At 37.3% G+C, this 17,988-nt stretch overlaps 1 protein-coding gene across 5 annotated transcripts in view; it reads left to right on the top strand.

Moving 5' to 3' along the window:
• Positions 1-17,988, top strand: part of ATG13 (autophagy related 13) — a 38,465-nt gene that overhangs the window by 7,038 nt on the left and 13,439 nt on the right. For all 5 annotated transcript variants that reach the window (XM_054587069.1, XM_054587068.1, XM_054587067.1 and 2 more), the window contains 6 exons: positions 8,352-8,433; positions 9,613-9,693; positions 10,392-10,511; positions 12,554-12,600; positions 13,896-14,036; positions 17,581-17,621. In XM_054587069.1, the coding sequence (XP_054443044.1) occupies positions 8,365-8,433; positions 9,613-9,693; positions 10,392-10,511; positions 12,554-12,600; positions 13,896-14,036; positions 17,581-17,621 (499 nt within the window). In that variant the 5' untranslated portion in view covers positions 8,352-8,364. The remainder of the gene's footprint in view (positions 1-8,351; positions 8,434-9,612; positions 9,694-10,391; positions 10,512-12,553; positions 12,601-13,895; positions 14,037-17,580; positions 17,622-17,988) is intronic.

Genomic DNA, 17,988 nt, shown 5'->3' with positions numbered 1-17,988 from the left:
CTGATGATAATTCCCAGCGTGGGTGGGATTGTGTTCATTCTAAACCTGTGTGGGCCCTTTAATTGGACTCTCCTGAGAGACTGGCAGTTTCTTCCACCGAACCAACTCCCGCTGGTATTTTTTTTCTAAATTTAAAAACATATTTATTTATTTTCAGAGAGCGGGGAAAGGAGGGAGGAAGAGAAGGAGAAAAATATCAATGTGTGGTTTTCTCTTGCACGCCCCCAACTGGGGATATGGCCCAAAACCCAGGCATGTGCCCTGACTTGGAATTGAACCTATGACCCTTTGGTTTGTAGGCCGGCATTCAATCCACTGAACTACGTCAGTCGGCCCCCAACTGGATTTTACAGCCAGAAGTTATGAAACTTTCTCTTCCCAGTACTGGAACCCTGGTCGCTAGCTCCCAAGGCATGTCTCCTGATTTTTATCCACCACATGTGAATGTGGGGCCACCTGTGCTGCCACCTCCTCTCCATGTCACATCGTATCGTTTCCACCCTGGCTCCCTGGCTCCCTGGCTCCACTCCTCCTGCCCATTGGGATGAATATGGCTTCTTTAAATCCTTGATTGTCAGACTTCCATACAGTTCAATTTTCTGGCAGTTCTGGATGTTCTTTTGTTTTGAGGTTGGTTGTGATTCTTCTTGCGGTTGTGCAAGGAGGCCACGTATATCTGCCTATGCCTCCAACTTGACCAGAAGTACAAAGAACTTTCTAAATGGAGAAAGGGATCTTTATATTTTAATAATAACTGATGCCTAAAAGTGGGGAAATGACTGTTCTGTGCAGTTTGCGCTTGAACTTGTATTTAACCTTTTTATCTTAACTATTCCTAATATACAGTATTGAGCGTTTTAAGCCTGAATCCACAACAGTAAAAAATTCTGTTTAAAAATTGGAAGGCATAAAACATTTCAGTTATTGATATTAATTTTTCTCAGTTTTAAGGACTAGAGATATTATCTAGAGTCACTTTTATATAATCTTTTGTCAAACTGTCAGTTATTTTTTGAAATTATTTGTCCTTTATTTTTTTATGTTGCCTTATTAATCCCTTGTGTAAATAATACAGCATTATTTTAGTGGTAGTGAGATTACTGAAATAGCTTTCTTATTGATATCTCTGCTTCTAGTCCCTTTATTTTTCATCTTTTCCTAGCTATATCTAGATTAACGTCGCTACATCTTTACCTGTGGGAGAATCTACATTGACGCCCAATTAATGTACTATTAGAGTCTGTTGTTCACTTTCGTGACTCCCTAGTAATGTGGCCTGACCATACCTATCCACTTTATTTTTCTTTACCTATTTACGTGAAAATTCTTAGCTGTGTATTTTCTAATTTTGTTTCTCTCCTATTCTTTCTTCTTGCCCCCTGGGACTCCAGTTGCACATATGTTAGACCTTTCCCTGTGTCCTCAATGTCTGAGGTACCCTCATGTCTCATTTGTACCTGTTGCCGTGGGATGATACCTAAAATACAACCCTTTCACTCTGAAAAATATACCACTGGTGTATATTTACTTTGTGTCTCTTGTACACATGTCACTATTTTCCATCCTTTTGCCTTTCTGTACTTTATTCTGGATATGTTTTCTTTTGGTTTATATTTCCTTTCAATATTTGTGTCTTTTGTTGGTCTAATCTGTTAGACTCAGCCTACCATTGAGTTCTACCATTAGTGTTTTTGTTTTTTAGTTCTAGAATTTCTGTTTGGTTCTTTTTATAGATTCTAGTTCCCTGTTAAATTCTCAGTTTAGTGCTCTATTTGATTGAACATGTTAAGCATAGTAATTTTAACATCTGTGTCTTATAACTATTAATATGTCTAATGTCTGTTGTATCTGTTGGATTTTGGTAATTTGGGTTCATGTCCATGAATGCCTAGTTTATTTTAATAGGTGCCAGACATTGTGTATGAAAAATTGTCAAGATAATTTGTGGGCAACAGTAACATTATTTTCTTCCAGGGAGAAATGTGTGTTTCTGGCAGAGACTAAAGGCAGACCTTATCTCACATTTTTGAAGCTGAATATTGTTTAAAATTTCTCATAATAAAAACTTTTTTAAAAGTTAGCTTAAAGTCATATAAATTGCAACTACATTTAGTTGTTTTTTGCGAGAAAGAAAAAATACCCACTGTTTTTGCAAATTAAAAAAATTTAAGGAGAACAACAATAGCATATTTATCTGGGTTGTATTTTATGCATTAAAAGAGAAAGGAACACCAGAGAGGGACTATGAAAAGCAAAGAAATACTTGGAGAAAAAGGAAAAGAAGAAAGACCCATATATAATGTCCATTCTCTTTTATATGTTTATCAAGTTCACATGGGGGCAGGGAGGAAGTGGGTGGAGATGGAAGAAGGCACAGTAGGATAAATGCTGATGGAAAAAAATACCATAAAAATAAATTTAAAAAAAGAAAGAACAAGTTCACCAATAAGTGTATTTCCTCATAGCTTGCCCACTCTGTCTCAGATGTGTAGTTTATTATATTGTCTTATTCTTTTGAACTCTTGGTGTTTTATCTTCATGTGCTGTAGATTTTTAAATTATAAATTCATCTGGCTAAAAGTTGGGAGGAAGGGTTATGAGTGTGGATGGGCAGCAGGCTATTGATCAAGGCTGTGAAAGCTTCTCCCAAAGCTCTTTCAGGCTTGCTTCTGCTTGTTTCTAGGGCTTTCAGTGTGTTGGACCACTTTTTAGGTTAGTTTCTTGGCTTTTTTTGTTTCCTTACCATCCATGTAGATAATGTAATTTTGGATCTGTAGTTATGTACTTTCATTATGCTTTTCAGGTTTTGAGAGTGACTTGTGTACCTCCCGAACTTGCTGAGATAGATGGCAAAGCTCTTTATTGCTTCTTAGGGATAGTTGTGGCCTCTTAGTCATCCAGCACTTGGCTCTGGGGTTTTATGCAGGGACTTTACTAAGATTAGTCCTTCAGCAGTTTGTCTGGGGTTTAATTTATGGTCTAATCCAGAAGAAGGTGTTGGGGAGGGAAACTTCTCCAGTGTCTTCTTAGGTTCAATAGCTGGGGACCTGAGAATTAAACTGACAAGAGACACATTAGAGAGAGAAGAGACAGTTTATTAACACCTGCAAAGTGTTTACCTTAGGAGTGCTTAGTGATAAATAACTCAAAGAGGTGGTTAGAATTTAGGACTTACATGCTTAACTTAGTAGGAGAAAGCAGCAGGGAGAAAAGGCTATATTGTCTTTAGGAAAGACAAATATGTCTTTAGGAAAAGAAATGGGAGTTAAGAAAGTTTGTGATAATATTTGTTTATGTCGGTGCAAGTGGTCTTTCCATCTTCATGACCATGAAACTCCCCTACGGAGGGGATCCATGGTGCTTTCCTCATGGTCTCTCTCCTGGGAGTAGAAGCCAACCTGTAATGGGAATTTATGGCAGTCTTCACTCCTCGGAAGTCTCTTCTCTTAGATAAGGGAAGCTCTGAGAAGGTTTCTTTCTGCATTTGTCAAATCTCAAATGTCTTCATCTTAAAATAATCTTTATGCCATAGTGATATATTTTGGGATGGTATATCCTGTTCCTCTTCAAACATAAAGTAACTAACCAAGTAAGTCTCTTCCAGATAAGAAATGAGACCTGGGTAAGGAGCTATGGAAATGAAAATTCAGCAAACATAAAGGATTTTGTATGAGCAAGAGTTTGAGGATTTAGTTACTGGTTAGTAAAGGGCAGAAAAAAAGGAAAAATTCAATTGTAGATATCTTTTTATTTAACGTTTGTACCAAATTTCCCTTTATAGCCCTATGAGCACTCAGAGAAGGAATTTTACAAAGAGCAAAGCATAGTGTAAACCTCATAATTAACCTAAAGTTAAAAAGCCAAAATGAGGGGAAACAAGCATTTATTTGGGATCAAGGAATTGCACTTTGGTAAGCACAGATTCAGGCAGAAACCCAAATAGTGTCCCTATTACAGGGTGAAAGCTGTGGGGTATTATGAGAAAAAGGAAATGAATAATTACATGAAAGAAGAAAAAATTTCTATTGGTGCTGACAAGTTGAGCAACTCTTGGCTATGCATGGTTGGTTACTGATTCTATCTTCAAATGGAAGGTCCATAACAATGAGTCCTTGTGATCAGGATATCAGCTTTTTTGTTGATTTTTAAAACAATTCTTTATAAGACAATTGTGGTTTAGCCCAGTCCAGTGCTTCGTCCTCTCCAAAGGTTCAAGCGACATGACACAGCACACTGCTCTGGAATGGCTGCTCCAGCTCCATTTTAAAACGGCTCTGTTTGTCCTGTTTCACACTTCTGTTGCACTTCTGTTGTAAAGAATGACAGATTAGGCTCCAAGGGAACAGCAAGCTCTGATGCCTGAGATTATTGTTTCCCCAGTGGAGACCTCACCCCTTTGGGCTCAATAACTAATTCTACTTACATAATCCTTTTAGTGTTTCCAGTGGTACAATAACTCACAAGACTCATTGTGCCATTATAATGTTTGCATTGGTAGATGCTCTGATGGTGGGAACACAATTCCCCACTTGAGCGTAACCTAAGGGCGTGCAATCCTCCAGTGCTGATTGTACCTCACATGGGTTTCAGAGGGGCTTCAGGGCCTTGAGCTGTTTAACTCTCTCCAAGATCTTCTTATTTTTACTTTAATATTTGTTAGTGTCTTTAACCAAAATTAGGTCTAAGTGGGTATATTTAACAAATGCTATCCAACATAGAGATGTTAGATTCCAAAAGATACATCCTTTATAATTTGGATCACTACAGGCTGTAACCTGTTATAATCACAGTGGACTCTACTATGGCATCTTATTCTGGTAATTCTTTCTTTCTGAGGTGTTTTATTTCTCCTTCATTGATTTCTTCTCCCTCCTTATACATTTGCTCAGATATCCTTATGCTACAGAGAGAATCTTTTTAACAGAACAATGTGAGCTCTTTTCCTGTCTAACTTCTCCCAAGTAGCTGAATCCATTCTTCACTCTAGGAAACCATCCTTTCAAAGGTCTTCAGCAATGCAATGCCAGTGGCCTTTTCCTCACCTTTTGAGGATGAAGGAAACCAGAATATGTCACCCCAAAATAAATTATTATGAGCTGAAGGCAAGCAAATGTAGGAAAACCTCTTTATCCTCCCTCTTCTCTACCTAAAGGCAGGCTATAAATTCTCCCTTTGCTTGAGACAGACTCTTACCAGCTCAGGGAAGGTACTAGAGGAATCGGCAAACAAATCTTACTTTAGTTTCCTCCCATGTATTTACCTGCCACAGTTGTAGCCCTTGGGTGCCTAAAATGCTTTCCTTTTTCCTGTCATTTCTCTACAAATTTATTGTTCTCTGTTGATGATCCTGTATAAGCTGCAGTTCTAAGCCACTACTCTTGAGTTATTTTCATTGAGGTGTCTCTTATTTGATGTGTGCTGACACGTTATTAAACTGTTTTTCTTGTTAATCTTTTTGTTAAAGAATGCCAGCTGAAAACCTAAGATGGGCAGACCTAATTTTTTGCCTCTTCCACAAGAGCTTTATATTATTTGACCATTGCTTTAAACTTGAAACATTTATTTCCCCTCAATTTCAGTTGAAAACTGCACAGAAATCATTTTGCCTCCTATTTCTGATGGTTCTTGCATTTCTCTTTATGGTTTTTTTTTTTTTTTTTATGTAGATACTTTCCTAGGGTCTTTCTTTTCTTTTCTTCTTTCTTTTTTTGTTAAATTTTATTGATCGATTTTAGAGAGAGAGAGAGAAAGGGGGAATGAGACAGACGTCGATTTGTTGTTCCACTTATTTATGTATTCATTGGTTGCTTCTTGTATGTGCCCTGACTGAGGATCAGGGATCAAACCTGCGGCCTTGTTATATGCAGACAATGCTCCAGCCCACTGAGCCACCCAGCCAGGGCAACAACCTAATTTTTTTAATTGACAAAAGGCTTAAACTAGCACTTCACAAAAGAGGATATCCAAATGACTAATAAGCATATGAAAAGGCAGTACTAGGGGAAATGCTGTCACCATTTAACCACTGATTTAATCATTATTCATTTAATGTAGATTAAATGAGATACTACCACACCCCTACTGGGAGGGTTAAAATAAAAGAACTAGAAGTTCCAAGTGGTGATAGAGATGTGGAGCGCCTGGAACTCTCATCTCCTCCTGGTGAGGGTGTCTATTGGTACGGATCCTGGAAAACTGTTTGGCAGTGTCTCTTAAAGCTAACCATGTGTATACTCTGTCACCCATCATTAACACTCCTGGCGTTCTGTCTGCCGGCAGTGAGTGTGTATGTCCACCAAAAGACTTGGTGCAGGAATGTAATAGCTAAAAATAGGAGACAACCCAAATGTCTGTCAACAGTAAAATTTATAAATAGATTGTAGATTATAGTATATCCATCAAGTGGACTGCTGCATAGCAATGGAAGGAATAGATTGCTACATGTAGTAGTAGTATAAATGAATTTGGAGACATATTGTTGAGTTAAGGAAACTATACATGGCACTCAATTAGGTCTGAGTTGCCCATTTAGAAATCTCTCAAGTGTACTTTCTCTTTGCTAATATACCACTGCCTGTCTTGCAAACTGCATCTCTCATCTAAATTCCTTCTCTTGAGAAGGTAAGAACTGAGATCCTCAAAACACTACTACTGCTGATCCGGTGACAATCTGAAATTTTATTCTCAGAAAACTCTATCTTAGAATAAGTCAGAGTCCTTTCCATAGGTCTTTAACATGAAACCTATCTGCAAATGCATTAGAGTAAAACAATGACTGTCTGAAAAAAAGAAAAAGGAAGCTACACACAAGAGTTAATACTATTTGGTTCCATTTATAAGCAATTCAGAACAGAAAAAACTAATCTGATAATAGAGTTCAGAGTAATGATTACCTGTTGGTGGGTTTATTGACTGAGGGGACACAAAGGAGCCTCTGGACTATTGGAAACATTCTATAACTTCATGTGGATTGCAGCTGTAAGGGTGTATACGTATAAAAATATTTATTGAGCTGTCTATCCAAGATTTGTGCATTTCACTACATGTAAGTTATACCTCAATAAAGAATAGTAGGGTTTTAAATATATAAATATATACTTATACATATGTACACATATATGTACATTTGTACACACCCATATATATATACACACATATATGTGTGTATATATATACGTGTGTGTGTGTGTGTGTGTGTGTGTATACACACACTTGTACTCATTACTTCCTATTTCAGCTTTCCTTTTGTTTATACCCTTCCTTAAAACGGGCACTCTCTCTCTGGCTTCCCTGTTTTTGTTAACTGAAACCCTATTAAACTTTCTGCAATCAGTCTTTAAATCCTTTTAGCCCTTCCTTTAAAATATCTCCCATCCATACTATTTCCAAATCCTGTCTGTAACTAGAGTTTTAGCCTTGCCCACAAGCCTGAATTATTGCCAAGAACCTAATTGGTTTCCCTGCTTTTCATACTCAAAGCTATTATACAACATGCCAGCAAAGCTGTCTCTAAAGCATCATTCAGATGATACTAACACTCTGTTACTTCCTCTCCTCAAAAACACTGAGGGGGCTGCCACTTCCGGAGTACTAGGCGCAGACCAGGCTCTAGCATTGCATTGAAGACTCTTGATCTGGCCCCAACCAGCCATATTACTTCCCCATCCATACACAGTCCTCTGAAAAATGGGACTAAATAGTTCCAAAGTTATTTTGCTCTCTGTTGCTTATACCTCTTTGTTCCTGTTCTTCTCTTCGCAAATGCTTGCTTTCTCGTGTCAGCGCCATTTCAAACCATTTCAATCTAGGGGTATTGTTATGTGCTTCATGAAATCCGTGAACCCCCTGCAGTTATATCCAAATGTTTCCATATATGTACATTTTTCTGGAGAAAGGGCTTGTCTTGCCATCAGATCCTCAAATGGGTCCATAAAACTCTCCAAAGTTAAATTGATTTAGTGGACTTTGAAGGGATGTAAATTAACTCATTTTATGTTTTAATAAAGTTTTTGTCTCATTAAAACTTAGTTTTCAATATGCTGGGTAATAAAACATTTGTAATAACTAAGTTATATTGAAAGCTCTAAGATTCAGATTCAGGTAAAATGGCTTGTCCTCATCCATTTTTTAGGTCCCTGAATTTAGCTCTTTGTGTAGAATTTATTTTCCTCAAAAGATAGTATCTTAGTATTTTTCATTTTGGTATCTTTAGTTAGAGGGGAATTTTTTTCCCCTCCCACATGACTATTTACAGAGCTAGTAGACAATACCATCTCTGTATGCTTTGATGTAGCAATCCCTTTAAAAAAGATGTTAGTCACAATTTTCCAACATTTTTTTCTGTGTTTTAGGTTCCCATAGGCAATGGAAACTGATCTCAATTCCCAGGACAGAAAGGACTTGGACAAATTCATTAAATTTTTTGCCCTCAAGGTAATATATCCATTTTCTTGAGCCTAGAACTGTTGGAAATAACTTCGATGCTTTTCCCTTTTTGGAAACATAGCATAACAGCTTGTAGCTTGCCCATTCTAATGGATACTTCTGTCTGTTGTAAACCAAACTGTGAAGTTTGGGGGTGGTACTGGGGGTGTAACTAAAAAGTAGCTTCCAATTTTCCACAGCTACTTGTTCAAAAACATTTTTTTTTTTGCAAGGCTGTTTGCAGAAATGTCAAACTATTATGCCAGGTTATCGGCACAGTATGTTCCCTTGTAGTGAGAACAAAGACTGGGGACTGGAATGGGCAGCATTTTGGGCATTGTTCCCTAAGCATCATGTAACTTAAATGTCTAACTTTCATTTATTGTTCCATTCTGATAAATGAGGAATTAAAACTGAACTTTGGATGCTTTTTAAAAAATTTTTATTTATTGATTTTAGAGAGGGAGAGGTAAGAAGGGAGGGAGGGGAGAGAGGCAGGCAGACAGACATTGATTTGTTGTTCAACTTACTTGTGTATTCATTGGTTGATTCTTATATCTGCCCTGACTAGGGATCAAACCTGCAACTTTGGCGTATGGGGACAACACTCTAACTAACTGGAACTGTCCAGCCATGGCCTTGATTGCTTTAGAAGTTATATTTTCCTAAATCTAAAAATCCTTTCCACCTCTATCACTTCTTCCTCTCAAACATTGCCATGTAAGAACAATTCAGGCAGTAGATTCTGGTTGTAAAAGTAATTGGAAAACTTTTGCCATATGGGCCAAAAGATATGAATAACTGTGGAATCTTTGGTTTAAATCTACTATGATTACATAAGTATATGGCAATGAATATTTACACCTACTTTGGACTTCTTTCTTTATGAAAGTCACAGCCACCATGTGCAACTTTCCTTCTGCCATGTGAGAACATTACAGATTCCAAGCCTCAAACTATAATTCTTCTAATTGGTTGACACTGTGTACTCAGGAATATTTACAATATTCTTTTTGTATAGTGTTATTTCTGTCTGTTCTTGAACGTTTAAGGTCCTAAAGGATAGTTATGATTATTGGCATCTATTAAGCCCTGCCTTGGAAGGGTTTTAATCCTTATTTGAAGGCAAATCAATTTAAGACTTTTCATCTTTGATTTTTTTTTTTATTTGTTTGGTGTTTTTTTTAGACTGTTCAAGTGATTGTCCAGGCTCGACTTGGAGAAAAGATTTGTACTCGTTCATCTTCATCCCCAACGGGTTCAGACTGGGTAAAATTCCTATTCTTTGCTAAGGGGTATACTGCAGTGTTTGTTACAAGGAATCACAGTGCAGTAACAAGGGATACTGTTTATAGTATTAGTAATTCATAACATTAAAATATCTAATTCCATTTGATCCATTCACTTGAAAAGTATGTTCTTTATTAAATGTTAGTCCTGGGTTTATTTGGTTCTTGATATTCTGCTGTTGTAGGTGAAAAGCTTAGTCTTTAGAAAACAAAAATATCTTGTTACTAATGTTTGTCCTAGATCATTAACAGTTTCAACCTGAGTTTTGAGGCTTTGATGCAGGATACCTCTTATGGGGAAGGAAGGAGTGAATGGATGTCTTAACAGTCAAAGCAATACCTGCATTACCCAACATATAGTCTATAATACTCCTGTTTTGAAAGAAAGGATTCTTTATATTATTTATCTGTTTTTAAAGATTTTATTTATTTTTAAAGAGAGGGGGGAGGGAGAAAGAAAGAGAGAGAAACATTGATATGAGAGAGAAATGTCAATTGGTTGCTGCTTGTAAGTGCCCGATGGGCAGCGATCTGGCCTAAAACCCAGGCAGGTACCCTGACCAGGAATCAAACATAGGACCTTTCACTTTGCGGGACAAGTCCCAACCAGTGAGCCACACTGGTCAGGGCTGTTTCCATAATACTTTCTGTGAGTGACAAGTCCCTTTTATTTTCTAGTTCAATTTAGCAATCAAAGACATCCCAGAGGTTACACATGAAGCAAAGAAGGCGCTGGCAGGGCAGCTGCCTGCCGTCGGGAGATCTATGTGCGTGGAGATCTCGCTCAAGACTTCTGAGGTAAGGTTGTGAGCAGGATCGTGTCTTCACTTGGCACTCAAAGCTCATCACACTCTGGTTCCAGCTCAGCCCTATTCCTGCCCCTTCCCTCTCTAAAGTTCTTATCATTCTTTGAGGTCATGGTTTTTGCATTTATTCTTCCAACTACCTGGAATAGTTTCATCACTCTCATCTTTGTATATGTATGTCATCTATATATGACGTGTTTCTGCTTATCCTCAAAAAATCCTGCTCTAGAAAATCTCCCCCTTCTAGAGAGAGGTAACTACTCTCTTTAGACTTCCATGTATTTTGTTTGTATTTGTTTCTAGGGTAAAACTTGCTGTAATGTGATTTTTTTAAAATACTTTTTTCCTCACCTTATTATACATTACGATTGAGGCAGGTATTGTCACTTGTATGTTTATTAACCTATTTCTAGTATAAAATTATGAGGCTGCATGGTACAATGGATGGCAGATGGAGTTTGGAGCTACAAAGACCCAAGTTCAGGTCCCAGTTGAATGACTTTGGACAAATTACTTACCCCTCTCCCCCCAGTACTACCAAACTAACCCAACCCCTCACAGTCTTGCAGAGCTGCGATATTTTTTCATTTACTCATTATTTATAAAATGTCTAACATAACATATAGTAGGAGATTCTTACATGTTCCTGTTCCTACTTTACACTTCTATTCTGGAGGTCAGCAGCTATGCTACATCTTATTTATCTTTGTAGGTCTCCAAATTCTTTTTGAAATGAGGCAGAATATAAATAAATAATCATCTCTGTGCCTAGTGCAGTGCCTGGGATGGTAAGCTATCGATGAATTTATTTGGTTCTATGGAAACCTTGGAACCAAATAAAACAAAACTTCCTATTCTTTGTTGAATTGCCAGTTGATACTATAAATTATTTTCCTTAGTGATTTATAGGGAGTCCAAAAGGAATCCCTAGAAGAACTCTTTCCTCTCCCAGGCATCTGTGAAATATGACTATAAACTCTTCTGATTGTCCTAGAGAAACCACACCCTCTTGTCATGGACACTTCCTATTAGCCAGTCATTCCCTGATTTTTGGGGGGAATGAGGAGGATTCAAATTCACCATGTCATTTAGAAACGATAATATAATGAAAAGGATATGTATTAAGGATACATATTTAAATTTAATCTAGAACAAATACAGTAGTCTATTGCACAAATTAATACAAGTTTACTCTAAAACCTAAAAGAATAACCCTCTTCCAGTGGATTAGTAAAAAGGTTACTTGTGTTCAAAAATATGCAACTAGCCTTCTCACTAAGTGACACATAGAGTGTTCTTACATGGTTGAGGGAGTCTGGCTTTAGTCTTCTCTTTTTCTCTCCCATCCACTAGACTAAGTCTGTTCAGAGTAACACAGGGAGAGACTGAACAGTTGGGCTAAAGACATCAGACAGCTAAAAATATTAAAACGAGGAGCTTGTTAAGGTATTCTTTAACTGTGGCACCTCCTAAAAATACTCCGTTTGGAATTGGAGGGGTAGGCTCTCTTCATCATTGGAAGTGTTGTTCTTACTGAAGTGCAATTGGACATACATAGCAAAAGTGTTAGAAGCGTGCATACTCTTTGATCTAACTATTCTAATTCTGGAAATTGGCATTAAGAAATTAATTCGGGGTACATACAAAGTTTTAGTCTCAAAGCTATTTTTCATAGTGGTGCTTGTAATAGTGAAAAATTAGAAACAACCTGTATGTCGAAGTGTGGGGGGGACTGACTTGATGAAATGATGGTCCTGTATTGGAATACTATGCAACTATTTAAAATAATGCAGAATTTTTCATTATAATGAAAATTCCACGTTGTATTTATTAATAAAATAGTATATGTGCTATGACTGCACTTTTATTTAGAAAAGTGGCTGGTTAGATTATAAGTTTATAACTTTTCTTTTTGCTTATTTATACTTTATCATATATTTTATACTGACTCTATAGTGCTTTGTAATAAGGAAAAAGAAGATAATTTTAAAAAACAAATAAAATTGAAATATCTTTCATTTGTCCCATCTATAGGGAGATTCCATGGAACTAGAAATTTGGTGTCTTGAAATGAATGAAAAGTAAGTTCTCTGTCTTAGGTTCCTTGGTTTTGATAGCTGAGGATAAAGCAGATGACATCCTGTGAAATGAAGGGCTTTGTTATCAGTCACAGAGGGTGTTCTGCTCACTTAAGGAAACCAATAGGTCTTTGCTACAATTTGCTTCATGCTTGGCTTTGAGCCCTAGTACAGAGATGACCTTCAGAGGGAGCATTAGTCCAGTGGCTCAACAGGGAAAGGAGCAGAGAGAAAAGAGCTTGTTGTTTTCCCAGAGTACAGATAGTTCTCTGATTAAATCCCTTGGGAGCTCTTGTAACATGACTACTCTAGTTTGTCTGTTTTCTGTGTGGCAGAAATCCAGTAAGATTTCCCCTCCCTACTCCTTTTATACACTGTGTTGGTCATGGATTGGAAAGGCATGTTATTCCCCTCTTCCATTTTCTTCTTTCAAGGCAGATTAGCATATTTCCTGCCTGAAGTTTCAGTTTTCAAGATTATACATGTAGGAAAATCAAGGAAATAGCAACATATCAAAAGAAAAATTTCAGTAATAAGTATATGTGGTATGGGCATTTTTTAAAAATAGAAAGTGATTGCCAGGTTATAATCCAAAATTTCACTACCAAACAGATGTATAGAGGTAGACAGCTCATAAGACAGTACATTGAAATTGTGTTTGCATTCTTCATTAATATAATTGCAACACTGAATTATTATTTTTAAGTGTGTTACTTTATTGCTTAGATAACTGCTTCAAAGCTAGAAAATATATATTGGGCGCCTTTTGGTGCCCATCTCCCTGTGCCCAGTGCATGAGAAAGTGGAACTTTGGTTTATTGGTTCATCTCTACAATCTGTTGGTAAACTGACAAAGAGCTCTAATTACATCTTAAATTCAGGGCATGTTTTAATAATAAATTTAATTTTAAACTGTTCTAGTGCTTAATTTACAACCATCTCTGTTGGCTATCATACTCTGAAGGGTGTATTTTGTCCACAGAAGTTTATGTTCTATCAGAATTCATGAGTAATGATAACAGGTTAATCTCAGTCAATAAATGGAGCATATCATCTCTATATCCATTGCATTTTTAAATTTTCTAGAGAGAGACACATTGATTTGTTGTTGCACTTATTTATGCATTCATTGGTTGATTTCATGTATGTGCCCTGACCGGGGATTGAACCTGCAACCTTGGTGTATTGGGATGATGCTGTAACCAGTTCATCTACCCAGCAGGGTTATTCATTGCATTTCTGTTCTTTGTTTTATGTTAGTTGAATAGGAGAACGCTGATAGTGTCTGTGCTCCACAGGTGTGATAAAGAAATCAAAGTTTCCTACACGGTGTACAACAGACTGTCATTGCTGCTGAAGTCTCTCCTTGCTATAACTAGGGTGACACCAGCTTACAGACTCTCCAGGAAACAAGGGCATGAATATGTCATATTATACAGGTAAACAGCATGGCTGCTCACCCTTCTTGATTTGCTTGTCAGCCTCAGCAACTTGCACATTGTCTGACTGGCATTCAGGCATTATTCAGGTATTCTGTGATTAATTTTTGGACAGGTGGTTGGACAGCTGGTGCTATAGCTTTACTATGGTTGTCTGTCTATCCTCTATTATGAACTCAGCTTTTCAAGGCCACCGAGTTCCTTGTCCTTTTGCCTGTGCACAGTCATAATTCCTGTGTATTGGATTTTGTGTTCTATTGATAGGACCTTAAAGCGGGAAGAGGAGCTTAAGGCTTTAAAAAACAGACTATCTTGAGCAAATTCTAGCTTTTTATATTCCTGAGTTAAATTAAAACATTTTGTCTAACAAATTGCTAATTCAATTTTTTTATTTTTTATTTTCTTTTTATTTTTAAAATTTTTTATTTATTTTCAGGAGAGAGTATGAGAGAAACAGCTATCAGTTGCCTCTTGCCTGCCCCCAACTGGGCACCTGGTCTGCAACCCAGGCACGTGCCCTGCCTGGGAATCAAGCCGGTGACCTTTCAGTTTGCAGGCCGATGCACAATCCACTGAGCCACACCAGCCAGGGCTCAATTTGTTTTTTAATTAATTGTTTGTGGATATAGAGAACTGGTCAACAGTTCTTTGAGTATTTTCCTTGGAATATTTCACCTCTTTTTTAAATAAAACACGAATTTTAAATAAACGTACACTTATTGAGCACCTCTTTAAGCAATGTCCCAGGCCCAAGGAAGAGCTAGACAGAGGCCCGACCGTGCAGGTGTTTCTAAACTAATGGGGGAAAAGTTTGGTATGTGCATAATTTAATAGGAAGCAGGATTTGAAAACTGCCTAGCAGTATCAGGAAAAACGTACTGGGAGAACAAAGAAAGGGAAAATTTGTTCTGGGTGGGAGATAAAAGACAGACTTCATGGAGGAAGTGGCCTTCACGCTAGACCTTGAGGCAGAGAGCATTTCCACTGGTAGAAGCGAGGGAGGAAGGTTGTTCCAGGCGGGGAGTACAATGGGTGGCAAGCCCCAGAAGGCCGGGCGCCGTATGAGCTGTGCTCTGATTGTCTGACGGACCAGAGTGGTGGTGTAGAGGGCATGGAGGGAAGCGTGAGAGCAGAGCCTGGGGATCCGGCAGTCTCAAATCCTCCAAGACCCTTTTCATTTGCATTGGTGACCATCCATCCCTTGGTTTTTAAGCCTTTGGCTTGCCTTGTATAGAGCTGACTTTGACAAGAATTAGGATAGCAGGATGGAGAGACTAATGATTAGAGACTTAACTAGTTATGTTGCAACAGTCTCTTACCTGAGAATAGTTATCAAGTCATTCTTCAACTTTTTTAGCAATAGCCTAGCAAGCCTCCCCATGTTTATTTTTCCAGGTCTTTGATAGGTTTTTGTCGTCTTCTCTGTGGTCTTTACAGGTTTCAAGTTGAATATTCCAGATTACTAGACTTTTATTCAGATATAACAAAAAGATTACTTTCTAACTCTTGCCTCTCATTTACCTATACTAAGTCCCCTTCACTTTTGTTCTTTTATAAGTAGTCATATTATACTACTAGTTATCAGTTTAACTAGACTCCTAGTCCTTGTCATACCGCTATTTAAAGTCTTCCTGTATCTTGTATCTCTGGAGTAATACAGCATTTATTGCTCACTGTTTATCATTTAGGGGTGCTTTTGGATGCAAATAACTGGTTTAAACCAGAGAAAAGTAGGTGATCTCATTGATAGATTGAGCTTTTTTTTCCTTTTTATACTATTGTTAGCAGATTAATAGTATAGTCTTATAACATGAAAGAATAGCTTTGTCCTCTTTTTAAGCAGTATTATTATTTTTTCCTCACCCTGTAGATTTGATCATGTTAGGAAAACTCATCCTGAATTTGTTCCTAAAGATTGAATTGAAGTTTTATTGTCTACAATCTATGAAGAAAACTTTTGCTTAGCAACTGAATGGCATAAAGAGTGTAGCTAAGGATAAGTTTAGCATAATTAAGTTATTTTAAGTACTGTATCAGTATTCAAATTTATAGTGAACTGATTAAATGTCAGTTTTTTATTAGAGTGTATCTAGCAAAATCTCATTAACATCATTCATACATTGCTTTATGGCAGGAGTCAGCAAACTGTGGCCAGAAGACCATTTTATTGTTTTTATAAATAAAATTATTTTAGCCCTGGCTGGTGTGGCTCAGTGGATTGAGTGTAGGCCTGTGAACCAAAGGGTCACCGGTTCAATTCCCAGTCAGGGCACATGCCTGGCTTGTGGGCCAGGTCCCTAGTGAAGGGTGCATGAGAGGCAACTATACATGGATGTTTCCCTCCTTTCCCCTCTCTCTAAAAGTAAATAAATAAAATCTTTTAAAAAATAAATAAATAAAGTTATTTTAAAGCACAACCTCTCCATTCAATATGTATTATCAATGGGTCCTTTTACAGGACAACGACAAAGATGAGCAGTTACCACAGACTGTATGGCATAGAAGCCTAAAATATTTACTAACTGGTCCTTTTAATAAAAGTTTGCTGATCCTTGCTTTATGGTGGCTGTCAACTTCGTGCATTTATTTCAGATATTTATGTGCATTTCTTTTCTCCCATACGAGGCTATAATCTGTGAGACCTACGATTCCAATTTTTCCTGATTCTCATCCCTAATTTATCCTTATTTCATCCTAACATCTAACCTTAGGGCTTTGTACATTGTTGGGGCTTAGTTTTTAATTAAACAAACCCATGTATGTATTTAATTTTTAACAATATTACCTGAAAAATTTAAAAATACATTTTCAGAGTTTTATAATTCAGAATTTTAGCTAATTTAGATTAGGTTTCAAGGGAGACTCATGGGAAGGTTTTATTGTGTTTATAGATTTATATTTTCAGAATAGTCTTACCTAGTTATTCTGTGCTGTACAAGATTTTCTAATTCTTTAACTGATTTATTTTGGAATGACTTATGACAAGCACAGAGAGCTCCTCTTAATGACCACTGTTCAGACCCTAGTGCCTTCTATTGCATATTTGAAAGTTGCTGAGAGAGTAGATCTTGTCACAAGAAAAAGAAAATTCTGTAACTGCGTATGACGACAAATGCTAACTCAACTTTCTGTGGTGATCATTTCACAATATATACAAATACCGGATCATTGTGTCATACACCTGAAACAAATGAAATGTATGTCAATTATACTTCAATTTTTAAAAATTTAGTATGTTCTAATAGTAGTCCCAGTCTATGTGTCAATTTTAGTTGTGTGTTCTTTATTTCCCAGTAGGTATACTTCTAAAAAAAAAAACACATTGCAGGGCAGGGAAGAAGAAACTTACTTTTTAAACTAATCATCTCCATATACACCCCCTTGCCAGCAGCCTAATTGAAGTGGCATTATCACTCCATTTGGAGAGGTGTTCGTATAGATAAGAAAAGGGTGTGTTTTGCTTATGTCGTTTCTAGATGTTTTTCCTTTAGAGGCTGTTAGAATAAAGAATCAGGTAACATATCTTTTTTTTTCTTCCCTGCAGGATATATTTTGGGGAAGTTCAGCTGAATGGCTTAGGAGAAGGTATGTATTGTGTTAAATATTTCTGATAAGCATCAATTTTGAAAAACTGGAAGTGAAACCAAGAAAACGAGGAAAGCTTTGTTGGGGGTGTCACCTGCAAGGCCCTGAGGTTTTTCCACAGTTAGTTCTGGCGCTGGAGCTTGAATGGGAGTGCAGTTACTTCATAAATTTGAGGTGTTTGTGTGACAAACTCCTGGTGCCCCTTTTCTGTCTCATTGGGCATGTACAGTCCAGGCAGGGTTGGTTAGGACTTGCTCAGGCTTTAGGAGTAACAGTTGTTTTACCTCTTTGAGGGTAGTTTTACCTGGAAATAGAGTACTGTTTCCCTTGCTAATATTAGGTCAGTATAGAATTAATTGAAAGAAAC

This window comes from Pteronotus mesoamericanus, unplaced genomic scaffold (assembly GCF_021234165.1).
Source record: "Pteronotus mesoamericanus isolate MK-2021 breed Mesoamerican mustached bat unplaced genomic scaffold, CSHL_Meso_final scaffold_1066, whole genome shotgun sequence".
NCBI lineage: Eukaryota > Metazoa > Chordata > Mammalia > Chiroptera > Mormoopidae > Pteronotus > Pteronotus mesoamericanus.
The sequence above is the reverse complement of the archived record's forward strand: the minus strand, read 5'-3'. Positions and strand labels throughout refer to the sequence as shown.